This window comes from Emys orbicularis, chromosome 2, assembly GCF_028017835.1.
Source record: "Emys orbicularis isolate rEmyOrb1 chromosome 2, rEmyOrb1.hap1, whole genome shotgun sequence".
Classification (NCBI taxonomy): domain Eukaryota; kingdom Metazoa; phylum Chordata; order Testudines; family Emydidae; genus Emys; species Emys orbicularis.
This window is the reverse complement of record NC_088684.1, coordinates 97,681,653-97,700,299: the sequence shown is the minus strand read 5'-3', so window position 1 is coordinate 97,700,299 and position 18,647 is coordinate 97,681,653. Positions and strand designations below refer to the sequence as shown.

At 42.4% G+C, this 18,647-nt stretch overlaps 1 protein-coding gene across 2 annotated transcripts in view; it reads right to left on the bottom strand.

Moving 5' to 3' along the window:
* DOK6 (docking protein 6) overlaps positions 1–18,647 on the bottom strand; it is a 424,139-nt gene that overhangs the window by 166,590 nt on the left and 238,902 nt on the right. For both annotated transcript variants that reach the window (XM_065399655.1, XM_065399656.1), the window contains exon 4: positions 9,441–9,560. In XM_065399655.1, coding sequence (XP_065255727.1) covers positions 9,441–9,560 — 120 coding nt within the window. The remainder of the gene's footprint in view (positions 1–9,440; positions 9,561–18,647) is intronic.

Below are 18,647 nucleotides of genomic sequence, written 5' to 3'. Positions count from 1 at the left end.
CAATACACAAAACCAGTGAAACTGAATGGGGTAGAGACCAGGGCGCTTGTGGACTCTGGCAGTGCTGTCACCCTGATTTCAGGGAACCTAGTGAAACGCAGACAGTTAATACAGGCTAATCGTACTGAGTAACATGTGTACATGGGACTGTTAGTTATTATCCTGCCATCTCGGTGAGGATCGAAATCCAGGGAAACATCACTGGGGTAAAAGCGGGAGTGGTCCCTAAACTCCCATACCCTGTGCTCATTGGAAGGGATTTCCCAGGATTTGGAAATTTCCTCCCGCTAGAGGGGCAGGAGAGGGGAGAAGACCCCAAAGTTAAGGAGTCATCCCTAACAGAAACAGAGGGTCCTGTGGCACCTTTAAGACTAACAGAAGTATTAGAGCATAAGCTTTGGTGGGTGAATGCCCACTTCATCAGACGCAAGTAATGGAAATTTCCAGAGGCAGGTATAAATCAGTATGGAGATAATGAGGTTAGTTCAATCAGGGAGGGTTCAACACAGGAACGAATCAACATACCCTTAGAGCCCCGACCGGGCTCTACTACCCAAGATCCACAAACCTCGAAATCCTGGACGCCCCATCATCTCGGGCATTGGCACTCTCACTGAAGGACTGTCTGGATATGTGGACTCCCTACTCAGACCCTACGCCACCAGCACTCCCAGCTATCTCCGTGACACCACAGATTTCCTGAGAAAACTACAATGCATTGGTGACCTCCCAGAAAACACCATCCTAGCCACCATGGATGTAGAGGCTCTCTACACAAACATCCTACACACAGATGGAATACAAGCTGTCAGGAACAGTATCCCTGATGATGACACAGCACAACTTGTTGCTGAGCTCTGTGACTTTATCCTCACGCACAATTATTTCAAATTTGGTGACAATATATACCTCCAGACCAGTGGCACCGCCATGGGCACCCGCATGGCCCCACAATATGCCAACATTTTTATGGCTGACCTGGAACAACGCTTCCTCAGCTCTCGTCCACTCACGCCCCTTCTCTACCTACGCTACATTGATGACATTTTCATCATCTGGACCCATGGGAAGGAGACCCTGGAAGAATTCCACCATGATTTCAACAGCTTCCACCCCACCATCAACCTCAGCCTGGACCAATCTACACGGGAGGTCCACTTCCTAGATAACACAGAACAAATAAGCGATGGCCACGTTAACACCACCCTATACCGAAAACCCACCAACCGCTACGCCTACCTTCATGCCTCCAGCTTCCACCCCAGACACACCACACGATCCATCGTCTACAGCCAAGCGCTGAGGTACAACCGCATCTGCTCCAACCCCTCAGACAGAGACCAACACCTACAAGATCTTCACCAAGCATTCTCAAAACTACAATACCCACACAAGGAAATAAAGAAACAAATCAACAGAGCCAGACGTGTACCCAGAAGCCTCCCAGAAGACAGGCCCAAAAAAGAAACCAACAGAACTCCACTGGCCATCACCTACAGTCCTCAGCTTAAACCTCTCCAACACATCATCAGTGATCTACAACCCATCCTGGACAATGATCCCTCACTTTCACAGACCTTGGGAGGCAGGCCAGTCCTCGCCCACAGACAACCCGCCAACCTTAAGCATATTCTCACCAGCAACCACGCACCGCACCATAACAACTCTAACTCAGCAACCAACCCATGCAACAAACCTCGATGCCAACTCTGCCCACATATCTACACCAGCAACACCATCACAGGACCTAACCAGATCAGCTACAACATCACCGGCTCATTCACCTGCACATCCACCAATCTTATATATGCCATCATATGCCAGCAATGCCCCTCTGCTATGTACATTGGCCAAACTGGACAGTCACTACGCAAGAGGATAAATGGACACAAGTCAGATATCAGGAATGGCAATATACAAAAACCTGTAGGAGAACACTTCAACCTCCCGGGCCACATAATAGCAGATGTAAAGGTAGCCATCTTACAGCAAAAAAACTTCAGGACCAGACTCCAAAGAGAAACTGCTGAGCTCCAGTTCATTTGCAAATTTGACACCATCAGATCAGGATTAAACAAAGACTGAATGGCTATCCAACTACAGAAGCAGTTTCTCCTCCCTTGGTGTTTACACCTCAACTGCTAGCAGAGCACCTCACCCTCCCTGATTGAACTAACCTCGTTATCTCCATACTGATTTATACCTGCCTCTGGAAATTTCCATTACTTGCGTCTGATGAAGTGGGCATTCACCCACAAAAGCTTATGTTCCAATACTTCTGTTAGTCTTAAAGGTGCCACAGGACCCTCTGTTGCTTTTTACAGATTCAGACTAACACGGCTACCCCTCTGATACTTGATCCCTAACAAAAAGTCACCCCCCCCCTTTTTTGCTGAAATATCTCAAGAGTTGTTCCCCGCCCCCAGGAAGGGCAGAAAAACTCAGAGGGAAAGGAGGGTGGCGAAGGCTTTGGGCACCTGGATCCTACTTTAGGGACAGAATGTTGCCCTAGTAGGCCGACAGGCACAGGAAACTGAGGGAGAGACCCCCAAAGGGGAAGAGGAAGTAGAGGCTGGTCCCAACCCCAATACTACCAAACTGACCAAGGAGGTAGAGGCCAGTTCCTAGGTGTTCAGGTCGATAGGTCCCAGAAGGCAGACTTTTGAGCGAAGACCCCAGATATGATAATGTCAGAAAAGAGGTGGCCGAGATAGATGGGGTGCCTGTGGAGGGAAAGGCCCGACAGCCAGCGCCCTATTTCATGATTAAGAAGGACCTCCTGTACCGGGTGATACAAATACAGGAACAAGTGGTAAACCAGCTCCTGGTACCCCAAAAACATCAGAGGGCAATATTAAACCTCGCCCACAGTCACCTCTTTGGGGGACATTTGGGAGTAGAGAAGACCCAGGCATAGATCTTGCGTGGATTCTTCTGGGCGGGGGTACATGAGGATGTCCGGCGGTACTGCGCCTCCTGCCCCGAGTGTCAATTGCACAGCCCTTGCCCACATATAAGGGCTCCTTTGGTACCCCTACTAATCATTGAGATTCCCTTTAAGTGAATAGCCATGGATCTGGTGGGGCCTCTAGAAAAGACGACTCAAGGCCACCAATATGTGCTTGTCATCTTGGATTATGCAACCAGGTATCCAGAGGCCATTCCCCTCTGAAACACGACCTCCAAGTGCATAGCAAAGGCGCTAGTGGAAATTTTCGCCAGGGTAAGGCTACCAAAAGAAATTCTAATGCACCAAGGAAAGTCTTTTATGTCTAACCTGATGAAGGACCTCTGCTCCCGGCTCCATGTCCAGACCCTGCGAACTTCAGTTTACCACCCGCAAACCGATGGTCTGGTAGAGAGATTCAACCAGACCCTCAAAGCCACGATAAAAAAAAAAAGTGGTAAGTAGGGATGGAAAGGACTGGGATACCTTGTTGCCCTATCTTATGTTCGCCATCCGTGAAGTTCCCCAAGCCTCCACTGGTTTCTCTCCCTTTGAGCTATTATATGGTTGCCACCCCCCGGGGCATACTAAACATAGCCAGGGAGATTTGGGAAGAGGAGCCCAAAATGGGGAAGAATATAGTTGATCATGTTTTGCAAATGAGAGACATTACAACCTGGGTTACCCCCATAGTACCGGAAAAACCAGAGAAGGCCCCAAAAGCCCAACAAACTCACTACAACCGCCAAGCAAAGGTTCAGCAGTTCCAACCCGGAGATTGAGTAATGGTGTTAGTACCCACAGCAGAGAGTAAACTCTTGGCCCCGTGGCAGAGGCCCTATAAAGTAGTTGAAACATTAGGAGAGGTGAATTACAAGGTAAGACAACCAGGACTAAAAAACAAGAACAAGTGTATCAAGTAAACCTTCTAAAACCATGGCATACCCAAGAAGTATGTGTATTTGTCCAAAAGGACTCACCACAGGAGAACAACCCCTTCCCCCCCAAACAGGTGAGGGTGTCTCCCGATTTAACACCAGCCCAAAGAAAGGAGGTGTCCAAGATGATCAACCGGAACCAAGACGTATTCTTGTCTTGGCCAGGTCGAACAACAGAGACATACAACAACATCATTACAAACCTCACGGCCAAGGTAATAATGAGGCCCTACCAGGAGAGAAGAAATCGGAGCAGAAGTAAAGAAAATGCTGGAGTTAGGGAAAATCAAAGAGTCCTACAGTCAGTGGTCTAGCCCGATCGTGCTAGTACCCAAATCGGATAGCTCTACGATGACTTCCGTCAGCTGACTGAGGTGTCCCAGTTTGACGCATATCCTATACCCCACATAGACGAGTTAGTGGACAGACTGGGAAATGCCCGGTTCCTGACCACTCTAGACTTAACTAAAGAGTATTGGCAGATTCCCCTTGCTGAAGACGCAAAAGAGAAAGCCGCTTTCTCCACGCCAGAGGGTCTCTTTCAATATACCATCCTCCCATTCAGTCTGCATGGGGCCACAGCTACCTTTCAGCACCTCTGGATAAGCTATTGCGCCCCCATGCCAGTTACGCAGCCGCCTACCTGGACAATGTGTTTATTCATACCTCGGACTGGGAAACCCACCTGGAAAAGGTGGAAGCTGTCCTTGATACCCTAAGGCGCGCTGGCCTTACCGCAAACCGCGCCAAGTGCACCACAGGGTTAATGGAGGCTAAATATCTGGGCTACATTGTGGGACGAGACATAGTAAAACCCCAACTCAAACTACAGGCCATCCAAAACTGGCCCCGACCGGTTCGCAAGAAACAAGTCTGGGTATTTTTGGGGGTAGTGGGGTACTACCATTGCTTTATTTCCCCATTTTGCCACCAGGGAAGCTCGGGGACCTGGACTGACACAGCAGAGAGGGCATTTATAGCTCTGCGGACAGCCCTCTGTGGTGACCCGGTACTCAGAGCTCCAGACTTCACTAAGGGGTTCATCCTTCAGACAGATGCATCCAAAGTAGGACTGGGGGCTGTCCTATCCCAGATGGTTGGAGAAGAACACCCGATCCTCTACTTCAGTAGGAAACTCTTCCCAAGGGAACAGAAATATGCAGTGGTCAAGAGAATGCTTCACCATTAAGTGAGCCATGGAAACACTGCGCTACTACCTGCTAAGGGGGCAGTTTGTCCTCGTGACGGACCATGCGCCTCTTTTGTGGATGCAGCGGAACAAGGAAAAAATGCGAGAGTGACCAGATGGTTCTTATCCCCCCAACCCTTCCAGTTCCAATACAGCACAGAGACAGAAGTCACCACGGCAACGCGGATGGCCTGTCACAGGTGCATTGCATGACAACCCAAGTTTGCCCAACCCCTTGGTGTTGAGCAGGGGGATGGATATGTGACAGACTCAAACCAGAAGGATATAAGAGAGTGGTGGAAGGAGGGATCTCAACCTCAAGCCAAACAAAGGCTACTCCAGGCCAATTAAGACACTGATGCCAATTAACCAGTTAAGGCTGTTAGGCTAATGGAGACAGCTGGAACCAATCAAAGTCCCACTCATACTGCTTAAAAGCTCTCCTTCCAGTTCCTTCAGGGGAGCCCAGGTGAAAGGAGCTGGAGGAGAGGAAGCATTGCTGAAGCCTGAGGTAAGGGTGAAGCTAGAAAAAGGGGACCACGGGGAAGTGGCCCAGGGAATCAAAGCAGCTCCAGTGGTGAAGGGGAAGCCGCCAACAGTTACTAATGTTAGGGTCCCTGGGCTGGAACCCGGAGTAGAGGGTGGGCCTGGGTTCCCCCCTCCCCCATGCTCTACAGAGACCCCTTTGAGAGGGGAAGCAGACCTTGGTCCAGACGAGGCTCAACTGCGCCTACTAGCTCAAAGGAGCAACAGAGACCTTGGGGTATCCCCCCTTCCCACCTCCTATACTGGCCTGTGATGAAAGTAGCTCGGTAGGCTGTGACCCTTGCCGCTACACTGAGAAAGGGTGGTCACACTGAGGACCTTAGCAAGCTTCTGAGGCCACTGAATCTGCCCGGAAGCCACCAATACAGGTTCTGTTCTTTGTCACACAACTTACCACAAAACTTGAAAGCTAGGCCCTCCCAGCTGCTGTTCTGCCATAACCAGGAGCTAAACCAAGGGGAAATGGGGACAGAGAACTCCATTCTTCCTTATCTTGGATGGATTGCTATCTCCACATCTCCCCCACCTCCTTGGCTCATATGGCAAGTGCTCCCCTGCCCTTTCAATCTACATTAACTGGCCATACCGATTTATGGAATACAAATGATCTCAACACAGAATTCACAAACTCCAGAGAAAGGGAGTGTAGCATGGAAATATTAGAGGAGATGCGGGACATAACATATTAAGAATGCTACCATGGAAAAACCAGATTAGTTATGAAAGAAAACTGTTATTAAGTTAGTGTTTCTTTAAGTGGCAGTAATTACCTATCAGTAAAGTCTGCACCTCACTGTGGCAAAGTATGTTCAGCAGATGTTTAGGGATATGGGGCCATTTGCAAATGATTGCATCTGGCAGTACTGTCTTGCCAGGATATAAAGATATTAACTTTGTGATGTTATATCATGTCACCATGTTGCAATTATTTTTGTCTACAAAACATCAATAGTAAGTTAGAACCCAAAGTCTAATTAAACTGAAAATTCTGTCACAACCTTAGCTGTTAACAAGAGCCAACAGATCGGTACCTCTTGTTCAGCCATATCCAACCCTTCCTGAGGGAATAGCCCTGAAAATTTTCAGAAAACAGTACATGCCAGTAGTAAGAAAAGGAAACTAAGAGTAGAGACTATGGGTTCTATTCCTGGCTCTGCTGCTAAGATTCAGGTGGTGTCTTTCCATCTTTTTCTGTCACTCTGTGCATGAATATTAACCTAACTCAGAGGGATACTGTGAGGATATTAATGCTTATAAAGTACTGGCTTGAAAGGTGCTATGTAAGTGTTAAGTACAATTACATAACACCTATATAATGCAGTCATTTGTAACAGATTTGAGTCTGACAATTAATTGCCATTTTCACAGGGAGCACAGGGAGCCATTTTCACAGGGAGCAAGAATCTTGAAATTTGTTACATACTGTGGCTCTTTATGGGCTGCAAATTTAAACTTTGACCTTTCAATTTCAGGTCATCAGAAGCTCATCACTCTTTCTATGGATTTCAAGTGCCCTTTGAGCTACAATGTTTGAAAGTGAGCCCTTATGAGCTAGAATCTTGCAAATTGGTAGAACTCATTATTTTGTACCACTGATTAAAGAAAAATAATTTTTAAATTTGACATTTCTATCACAGATCACCAAATTATTTCCTCAGAAATTATTAATTTCTTCCATTACACTGTCATGTTAGGAATAAGGCCTCCAAGTTTAGAGAAACTAAGGTAATCTTAGTTCCTAAGGTCCACAGTTCTATTTAACTTATTTTAGTAAAAAACAAACAAACAAAAACCAAAAGCCTGTTGAAGACAACTGAGCGCACCTGCAAGCTCTTACAGTGGCAGCTATGTGAACCAAAAGGGTGGACTGATGCCAATAGCAGCAGCATCTGGTCTTCTTTGTACATCCTACTGGGATTTTAAGAAAATGAGCACTTGCTTTGCATTAAGCAACTAACTAGGATAGCAACTTTGAGTTTTAAAGATGCTAATTTAAATAGAGAATTCTATACTGGGGCATATGTATCAAAATTGCATTGTCTGAGGTACTGTAACTAATGACTCAGTACAGAATGTTCTTGACATTTTGATTTCATTCACCCCCCTTTGCTTGAAGAGGTACCACTAATCATACCCCTTGCTGTCTTATCGATGTGATCCACACCAAGGCCCCATGCCTCCAAGCTAATTGTATTTGTTTCATTCCATTTATTTACAACAGGACAATAAAGATGCTAATTATTTTTACATGTGCCAATTTTTAGTAGTCAGTAGCAACACAATTAACTGTTATACTACAGCAACTGCATCAAGGCCAATTCAGACTGAGCTGTTCAGCCTGGATCTTCAGGGGACCCTATGTCATGAAAGTCCCACTCTATCAGGCACAAGCTGAGAAATCTCATTGTGATATTCACTGCTTATGACACAAAGCAGCAGGACACTGACTCACAGCTCTGTGGTGATATATTGAGACCCCTAGGGAATAAAGATGTTTCTCCTTTATTGCAACCCATTTGAGCAGATCACAGGTTTATTCCTCTTCATCTTTGAGGAAACCTCCACCTACTGTTCCCATAACTGCCCCCTCAAACACATACACACTTGTTCTACAATATAATAACTTATACATATATGGCAGATGATAGAAAAAGAGTGTTTGTTTGTGTTTTTGTTCCTGGATATATTCCTGATTACCCTCACCTCCCCACATGGCTGTCAATCCATCCTCCTGTACTTAGTATAGTGGTCTGAGGCAGTTGTGAAGGTGAACCATATTACGTGCTAAATCTTGTGTCTTGCAGTGAATGATCCAAACAAACAGCTTCACAAAGGCCCCAGATTTATCTGAAATGGACCTGAGCAACATCCTTTCCTAGAACTAGTAGGATGTCTAATTTCTTATGGATTTCTGCATGTTTCATTTACTGGATTCAAATGCATCCAGGACACTACCACAAGTTAATAAATAAAATAATATTGAGAAAATGGTAGTCCTTCCGTAATTTAATGATGTAATTTTGTTTGCAAAGCTGAAGCAAAGATACAGATACCGGTTCTATTTTATAACTATTGGGGGACATGGCTACACAGGAAACTTCAAAGCACTGTCACACCCCTGAGCCAGCAAGTTAGAGCGCTATAAAATGTAAGTATAGACAAGCTCTAAGCTTCTTTGCATTACTTTGTTAAAGTAATGCATGGACTTTGTTCCAAGGAATAAGAATGTTTGATAAAAGAGGGCTGTGATTTTGGATGTTATATGATTGTATAACAGAAGATTTTGTTTAATTCTTGCGGATTTCAACCACCAACATCCAATCGCCTGTACATTTACTGGAAAGCTAGAGACTTTCTTCTCAGTGGACCATGCCCCACCATTATATTTATTATTTGTATGTGGTAGCACTTAGAGGCCCTGGCACCATTGTATTAGGCACTGTATGAATATATAATAAGAAGATGTTTTCTGACCCAAAGGATGACTTTTTCAAATGTTCATCAATTTCTTCAGGGACTATTTTAGAATGTCTGCTGTTTTCTTTCATTGTCCAAAGAAGTCATGATATTAATTTCCCAAATGTGACCATAGTGTGTGTGTGTGTCTGTCTGTCTCTCTCTCTCTCTCTCTCGATATATACACATCATATTTGTCATGGACTTGCTACTAGAGTTAGTCAGAATTTTCTTTCCTCCTTGCATCTGGTCAATTTTTCCTTATTATAGCAGATGTGAAGAAAAAACAAATGTAGACTGTTGTTCACCTTTAGGAAGAACTATTCAGAAATATTTGGAAGGGCCAGATCAGATGGCTACCTACCATTTTGTTCTCTCTGGACTCCAGCAGCAAGCAAATCTGGCTCCCCAAGGCTTATATCATTTAGCCTGGTTCCTAGACACTCTATGCAAAGATGTTTGCACCACTCCTCTGCCTCCAGTTCTGAAAATAACCATAAACAAAGACATCAGTGGAATTCATGAAATATTTTACTCAAAAGAAGGTACAACATGAAATAAGTCTTTGATCAACAGGCTATTTTTATGATTGAGTTAGGACTAATAACTTCAGTTTCAAAACCAGCAAAAAACAAACAAAAAAATCCCCCCCACACTGTTTTGCCTTGATTTGTGGACCTTTTCTAAAAAAAGAATCGGACCATGGCTCCTGAATTGATTAGAAATAGGTGAAAAGTGTAAAAAAGCTCATTTTGCTAGAAATCAACTCACACACCCAGGACCGCCTCCAACTTTTCCCAGTTGCAAAACTCTCTCTGTGTGGGTGACTGGGTGGGGGAAGGCTGTTCAGAAAGTATCTTTCAGCAAGTCCTGCTTGATGGAAATAATTTAATTTAAAAACAATTTTAATGTAAAGTTATCTGAAAAGAAACATTATTGTTGCTTTAAATCCATATTGATTATTAAGATTAACTGGGTTGCTTTTGCTTACAGTCCCTAGTTATCAATATGATGGAAACGAAGAGAATGGAGCAAACTCAACTCTAGAACTCACATCCTTATTTGTCTGATAAAGTCCAAGTTTAATGTCGTTTATAGCACCATACAGTGGCTGTCATTTTTCCTGAGGTAATTTATTTTGTCAAAAATATACATTTTCTTACAGTACTGAACTGTTCCAGCACCCAGAGGTTCAACAATGGGTTTGTCTTATAAATTTAACAGTAAATAAGACAGATCTGTGAGGTGATGGTAAATGTAAAGCCATTCTGCCTCTCGAACAAACATCTAAAAGAGAAAAAGAAATGTGCACAAATCAATACTGTGTTCATGAATCCAGCCTAATGTCACTATAGTTAAAGGAGGACTTTTACGGAAAAACTTTGAAAGCAGTGAGTAAATTCTTAAGCCACATGTCTCCTGAAGTCAAATTCATGACAGGTGGAAAAAAACACAACCCCACTGAAAGGAAACATGCAGTTTTCTTGTGAATGCTCCTTGTCAATCTTCTTTATCAACAAGGCATTTCTAGACTCTAAAGGTTGGGATCCAGATTCAAAATTTCCAAATAGCGGGGTTTAGTTTGGGCCAATCTCTAGCTGCAACCCACTGTGGTAATCAGATTCAGTTCATTCCTTGATTGTAGCTATTACTGCAAGTTGTTATGCCTCAGTGCTGATTAACTTCGACTGTACCCCCACAAAATCAGGCAAAGCCAAGGGAAAGCAACTCATGTAGAAAATCCCTCTCGGAAGAAATATATTGTAATACATATGAAAAACTATTTAGTAAATCAAATCAACATAATGGGAGGCACAGTCAATAGAGAGCCAAACAGTAACTGAAATCTGAACGTATATTGTCAATGCTGAAAGTATACTTTTAATAATTTAAATTTGGAAACTTTTTGGAAAGTATAAAATATATGGAAATATATGAATCATGAACTTATAGACAAATATTTGAAGAATATATTATACTTACATAAACCTCAGGCAAAAACAAATTTTATTGATTTAGGTAAACTGTTACCACTAATTAATAAGATTTTTATGCCACTAAATAAAGGAAAATACTAAAGTTATGATTACATCAGGCTGTAGTCACATTTGTCATATTGTAAGTGTATAAACCATGTTTACCTGTTACAAAAACTAACAATTTAATACCATATAAATATATATTTTCCATTATGGAAATGACTCTGTTGTTGGACTGAACAGCTTCTGCAAGACTGAAGGGCTGTATGCGCACTTCCAGAAGCACAAATGGATTGTCTACTAAGGTGCTGTTTCAGCTTATGCACTCCTAGTACTTTCTGGGTGCACAGGATTGCCTAGGTGGAGCTTTCCCCTTGACACACACTCTGAAATAACCTTTTTTAAATGGCTACACTCCCTTTGAATCTACTACCACATTCCCTCTTATAACACATGGATGTACTAGGGGAGTTGTAGTAGATTCCTTTTCCACATCTGCAGAATACCAAACCAGTGCAATTTAGATTAGAATTAGGGCTGTCAAGTGATTAAAAAAATTAATCGCGATTAATCGCCTGATTTAAAAAATTAATTGTGATTAATTACACGATTAATCGTGCTGTTAAACAATAATAGAATACCATTTATTTAAAATGTCTAGATTTTCAAATATATTGATTTCAATTACAACACAGAAAATAAAGTGTACAGTGCTCACTTTTTTATTACAAATATTTGCACTGTAAAAAAACAAAATAAATAGTATTTTTCAATTCACCTAATACAAATACTGTAGTTCAAACTCTGTCATGAAAGTTTAACTTACAAACGTAGAATTATGTACAAAAAAAACTGCATTCAAAAATAAAGCAATGTAGAACTTTAGAGCCTACAAGTCCACTCAGTCCTACTTCTTGTTCAGTCAATTGCTAAGACATATAAGTTTGTTTATATTTAGGGGAGATACTGCTGCCCACTTCTTGTTTACAATGTCACCTGAAAGTGAGAACAGGCGTTCGCATGGCACCATTGTGGCCGGCGTCGCAAGATATTTACATGCCAGATATGCTAAACATTCATATGTCCCTTCATCTTCAACCACCATTATAGAGGACATGTGTTCATGCTGATAATGGGTTATGCTCGATAACGATCCAAAGCAGAGTGGACTAATGCATGTTCATTTTCATCTCAGTCAGATGCCACCAGCAGAAGGTTGATTTTCTTTTTTGGTGGTTCGGGTTCTGTAGTTTCCACATCGGATTGTTGCTCTTTTAAGACTTCTGAAAGTATGCTCCACACCTTGTCCCTCTCAGATTTTGGAAGGCACTTCAGATTCTTAAACCTTGGGTCGAGTGCTCTAGCTAGATTTTTAGAAATGTCACATTGGTACGTTCTTTGTGTTTTGTCAAATCTGCTGTGAAAGTGTTCTTAAAACAAACATGTGCTGGGTCATCATCCGAGACTGCTATAACATTAAATATACAGCAGAATGAGGGTAAAACAGAACAGGAGACATATAATTCTCCTCTAAGGAGTTCAGTCACAAATTTAATTAACACATTGTTTTTTTTATAAGCGTCATCAGCATGGAAGCATGTCCTCTGGAACGGTGGCCGAAGCATGAAGGGGCATACGAATATTTAGCATATCTGGCATGTAAATACCTTGCGATGCCGGCTACAAAAGTGCCATGTGAAAGCCTGTTCTCACTTTCAGGTGACATTATAAATAAGAAGCAGGCAGCAGTATCTCCCATAAATGTAAAGAAATTTATTTGTCTTAGCAATTGACTGAACAAGAAGTAGGACTGAGTGGACTTGTAGGCTCTAAAGTTCTACATTGTTTTGTTTTTGAGTGCAGTTATATAACCAAAAAAATCTACATTTGTAAGTTACCTTCACGATTAAGAGATTGCACTACAGTACTTGTATGAGGTGAATAGAAAAATACTATTTCTTTTGTTTATCATTTTTACAGTTCAAATATTTTATAATAAAAATAATAATATAAAGTGAGCACTGTACACTTTGTATTCTGTGTTGCAATAGAAATCAATATGTATGAAAATGTAGAAAAACATACAAAAATATTTCATCAATTTCAATTGGTATTCTATTGTTTAATAGTGCGATTAATCGTGATTAATTTTTTTGAGCTAACTGCATGAGTTAACCGTGATTAATTGACAACCCTAATTAGAATGCTTTGAGTTGCTCAATAACTGACACCAAGTTTGTTACCTATGACATTAACAGTGCTCAACTTTAAGAATCAACAAATTGCCATGCCACAGCCTCTGAAGTGCCACATTTTTTTTTTTTTAAATTCCAAGTACAGGGAAATTCTGAAGTATCTGACCTATTCCGGTGGATCCAATCCTGCTTCCATGGAAATCAGTGGCAAAGTACTCATTGACTTCAGTGGAATCTGGATTAGATTCTATGTATTAACTATCGATAAGGGTTAACTTTTTAATGGCAATCACTGCGTGGCACGGCAGAACTTAGCCCGCTTTTACGCCTTTATGCCATACGTTGTAAGGCATATTTTAAGCAGCCATAAATACTCTCAAAATATTCACATCTTCATTTCCTCTAATATTCGAGTATTTTGCTCTGCTATATGAATATCAAAAGGTGAGATCAAATGTAAAGAGACAAGTGGCCCCAATTTGACACTGCTTCTTGCAAGAGAAATGTAACTAGCAGCAGCCTAAAGTCAGTTCTTCTGAAAAATACAATCTTGTTAGTTGCAAGATTTTTAGGCAGGTTTCCCCGCAGTTTTCCCTGAGCTTCCAGGTCAGTGGCTGAAGGAATATGCCATTTCTGCTGTAGCTCACAGTTCAGTACCTGCTGCAGTTACATAAGGTGAATTTTGTTTCTCTGTATCCTGATTCACAAGAGCCCAGTGCCATGTCTCAGGAATCCAGTACTTCAGGTTAAATTGAAAATGCATATTGTACAGCCTTATAGGCATCAATACTAAAGAATCACAAAGGGCCTCCAAAGTGTTGGGCACACACAACCACTACTAACTGGAAGACGCGAGATCAGATCCAGTCCAGTAACAACACACAAATGGCTCAGTAGATTTTGTACTGAATTGAAATAAAGATGAGGAAGCCTGTTGCCCGCTCTTGTATGAAATTGTCAGTTGTATGGAGATAAAAGAGCCTTTTCCTTCTACATAATATGAATGTGGTTTATTTCTTTGTGCTTTCCCTGATGCCTGCCTATGTCTAGCTACACAGACCTAAAATGGCTGGATCTTTGACTTGGAACCAATTTCTACATATTTCTCACAAAAAGTTATTTCTGCTACCATTGCTCTCCCAGAACTGTTTGTAAGAATTCCAAAACCCATTTGGATTTTCTCATTCAGAATAAGACTGGAAACAAAATTGGATCATTCAAACCTGGACCTGCAAGATCTTTTTGGAGAAGAAAGATGGGAGCTGAAGAAACACACATGCCAATGTTTACAAAAATATACACAGCTATAATAAGAAGTCTCTGTGTGGAGGGTGAGGGAGGACAAAGAATCCCCATAGAACTATTTTTTTTAATTGAATTGAGCCACATAAAATAAATTCACAAGCGTGATCTCATTTTTCACTAGTAGATAGCAGTACAGCCTGCAACAGCCAATTTTTTTTTAACTAGTACTTCGTTTTATAAAACTATCCCAGACCTCGTAACTTCTGAAGACTTGAGAAAAAAAATTATTTAATTAATATTTTAAAATAAATTATGTGACAATGTTTCCATTAATTTAATGGTATCCATGTTAGTTAGAGAAGGCAGTATATACTCAGAGAGCAGTGTGGCAGCTTAAAAAATAAGTGATTTAAAGCTACTATGCTGTTTCAGACTTTTGATGACCTTTTTTCTGCAGTGCTTTAAATACATTTCTGGGTAAAAGATCCTTAATAAATAAGTAATGAAGTAAATACATTATTGTCAATTAATGCTACTTATTAAAGATGAAAATGCATAATTTAGGAAGAAAACAGAAATTAGACTTAAAGCATCCATCCACTTTTCCTCTACAGATGCTGAAAGATATGGCAAGGACAGATCTATAAGCAGCCTGTTTGGGTAAAAAAATCACAGTAACTGCAATTACAAAATAACCAGTAATGTATCTAAGTAGTCATTTGAGCATGCAATGGCATGCATTACCCTGGCAATTCCCTGTTCACATTTGAAAGTCTGTACGAAAGTGTCAGCTTAGTCAATATGCTTATTCCTATTATAATGTGTACCATACAACCATTAATCTAAAAATCTCAAGAGATAGTGAAATTAACAAGGCAGGAAAATTGTAGTAGAAGGCAAAAGACTTGTCACATTAATGCTACTTCTCATTAAAGTATTTTCCAAAATATATGATATTGTATTCATGTACATTTTTTCCTTTAATGAACTATGCTGCATATATTTGTATTAGAAAATAAGAGCATATAAAATGCTGGAATACTGCTATAATTAGGGCCCTACCAAATTCATGGCCATGAAAAATGCATCACAGATTGTGAAATCTGGTCTCCCCACATGAAATCTGGTCTTTTGTGTGCTTTTACCGTACACTATACAGATTTCATGGGGGAGACCATCATTTCTAAAATTGGGAGTCCTGACCCAAAAGGGAGTTGCGGGGGGGGGGGGGTCACAAGGTTATTTTAGGGGGGGTCACGGTATTGCCACCTTTACTTCTGTGCTGCCTTCAGCACCTGGGCAACTGGAGAGTGGCGGCTGCTGACTGAGGGCCCAGCTCTACAGACAGCAGCGCAGAAGTAAGGGTGGCAATACCATACCGTGCCATCCTTACTTCTGTGCTGCTGCTTGCAGTAGCTCTGCCTTCAGAGCTGGGCTCCTGGCCAGCAGTCGCCGCTCTCCAGCTGCTCAGCTCTGAAGGCAGCACAGAAGTAAAGGTGGCAATACCGTGACCCCCCCCTAAAATAACCTTGTGACACCCCCCCCCCCCGCAACTCCCTTTTGGGTCAGGACCCCTACAATTACAACACTGTGACATTTCAGATTTAAATAGCTGAAATCATGAAATTTACTATTTTTAAAATCCTATTTTTGTGAAATTGACCAAAATGGACCGTGAATTTGGTAAGGCCCTAGCTATAATGCTGAATGCTATTAGTCATTAATTTCATAACTATATAAAATGTCAGCCATTTCCAGAATACAGTTTTTAAAACGGCATTAACACTAGATAAGGCAATACCAAGAAATAAATACTGATAATAAAATGAAAACTTAAATCAAATTTTAAGAAATGCTGTACAGCATTGGGGCAAAATACTTCAGTAGGTCTCCCTGAGGTCACAGTGGGTGAGAAGAAAGGGTATCTTATCCAAACCATATCTTGACAATATAGGCTAAGGGCTAAGTTTCAGGACAATTCTTGTAAAAAAAAAAAAACAAAACAAAACAAAACCCACACATCGGTGAAGGTATGGGAACATGAGAGGAAATTGTAAATTTTATAGAAAGTGTTTTTTTTTTCCTGTTAGACACTGGTGCAATTTAGCTATACAACATACCTATTTATTTTCCTCTAGTTAAAGAATAAATTCTACCATTCTTACATCCACTGAATAGCACTTACCTCACTGACTAGTCCCATTGAAATGAATGGTGTTACTCATGGAGTACCATGCTACTCGGTGTGAGCAAAAGAATTGTGTCTTTAAGGTTAGATTTCCTGTTACTATTACTCATCTAGGGTACTACTTTTCTCAGAAAGTAGTCCCATTCATTTCAATGGTACTCTTCTTTAGAGTAGTAACTATGCAATATGAGTAACAGTGGCAGAATATGGCTCCAGTGTTCTTAGCCAAAAAGAAATACAACAATTGTTTGGTATGAATGATACTTTTCCTTTGTAGTGTAAAAGAGGAAACACTAAAAGCTGTCTGGAAAGAGGCAGAAACACATTTTTATGTGAACATTGTTTGTCAGCTACAAGGATTTGCCATAGAAATTAGGCAACTTCCCAGTATTGTCAATCTATCTCCAGTTCTGCAATTATTAAATGAAAAGAAAACAGTTCAAAAGTAAAATAACTGCAGGCAGCATGTATAAAATATGCTTCATGGCAATAATATAAACAACATCAGTCACATCTCCAAAAAGGGCCCTTTCAGCAATGACGCACAATATATTACTCCTTTGGGAATTCTGCGCCAAAAAAATTCTGTGCACAATATTTAGAAATTCTGCAAATTTTGTCAATATATAAATGTGGAGGCTCTAGCCTGGCAGTGGGGAGCACGGAGGTGGGAGATCACCCTGAAGCCTCTCCTCACCCCGGACAGGGACTCGGCAGTGAGGCTGCACCTGACCCTGACACAGCGCAAGGGCTGGGCCTGCCCCAGAAACACCCCGGGGTCCAGCCCCTCTGTGCAAGGTGCATCAGGTAGAGACAAGCAGGCTCAGCCCAGCAGGATGCAAATGTGGAGGGGCTTAGTGTGGGGGGACCCAGGTGTGGGGTGTGAGGCAATCTGGCTGCGGGTGGCTCAGTAGGGGATCTGGATGTACAGGATGTATCATTGGAGGGTTCCAGATGCAGGGGCAATGGGACTCTATGGGGAGGGGGTTTCCAGGTGAAGGTGGCTGAGGCTCAGCAGGGGTGGGTCTGGTTTTGTGGGGCTCAGCAGGAGGGTCCGGGTGCTGGGGGAATGGGGCTTGGTGGGGTCAGTGTCTCAGTGTGGAGGGCTGATAAGGGTGATCCAGGTGAAGAGGGGGTGGGGCTCATCGGGGTGGGGGTTTGATGGCCTGCTTAGCCGGGGACTCCAGCTACTGAAGGGATGCTGCATGCTAGACTGGCTTCCCTCGTCCCTTCTCCACTGTCCCAGGCCCCATCCCCTTCCTCTTCCCACTGTCCCCTGCACCTATATCCCCCTCCCCTCACTCCCAGGTGCAGAGGTGGCCCGGTGCAGAGCCAGCAAGCCGAGCCGAATGACCACCCTCCCTCATCTGGGCAGCTTTGCACTCACAGAAATCAGGGGTGGGGATAGGGAGACAGTGGCACATGCCCCCGCGTACCCCCCATGCCTTGCCTCTGTTTGGGGGGGAACGACGATGCCTCCCCGCGGTGATTTACCTCTCCACCCACTGCTCTGGGCACCGGAAATGATGCACCCGGACTGCTGGGGAGGGGCATGTGACCACTCTTGCGGCTTCCCTTTGCTTCCCCATCATTTTCTACGGAGAAAGCAAAGAACTCTGCCCCGGTCATGAATTCTGAGTGCACGCATGGTGCAGAATTCCCCCACGAATAACATATGTATTGAACGCCATTACATCAAGTTACACAGATACTACTTATGATATGCGGTTAATCGTATAATTTATTTGGCTCAAAACTGTCTTCAGCCTGTTTCAGATTCAATTTTCCCCGACAAGGATTTTGTTTCTCTTGGGAGATCGAAGAATCATCTCTTAAATGAAAAGGGGAATTAAGTACCTTCTGTACAAGTCTTAACTGTTTCCTTTCTTCTGCCATCAGAGCTTCAAGTCTCATACAAATGAGAATTCGTATTCATACAATCACAGAGTCTGGGACTTAGTTAA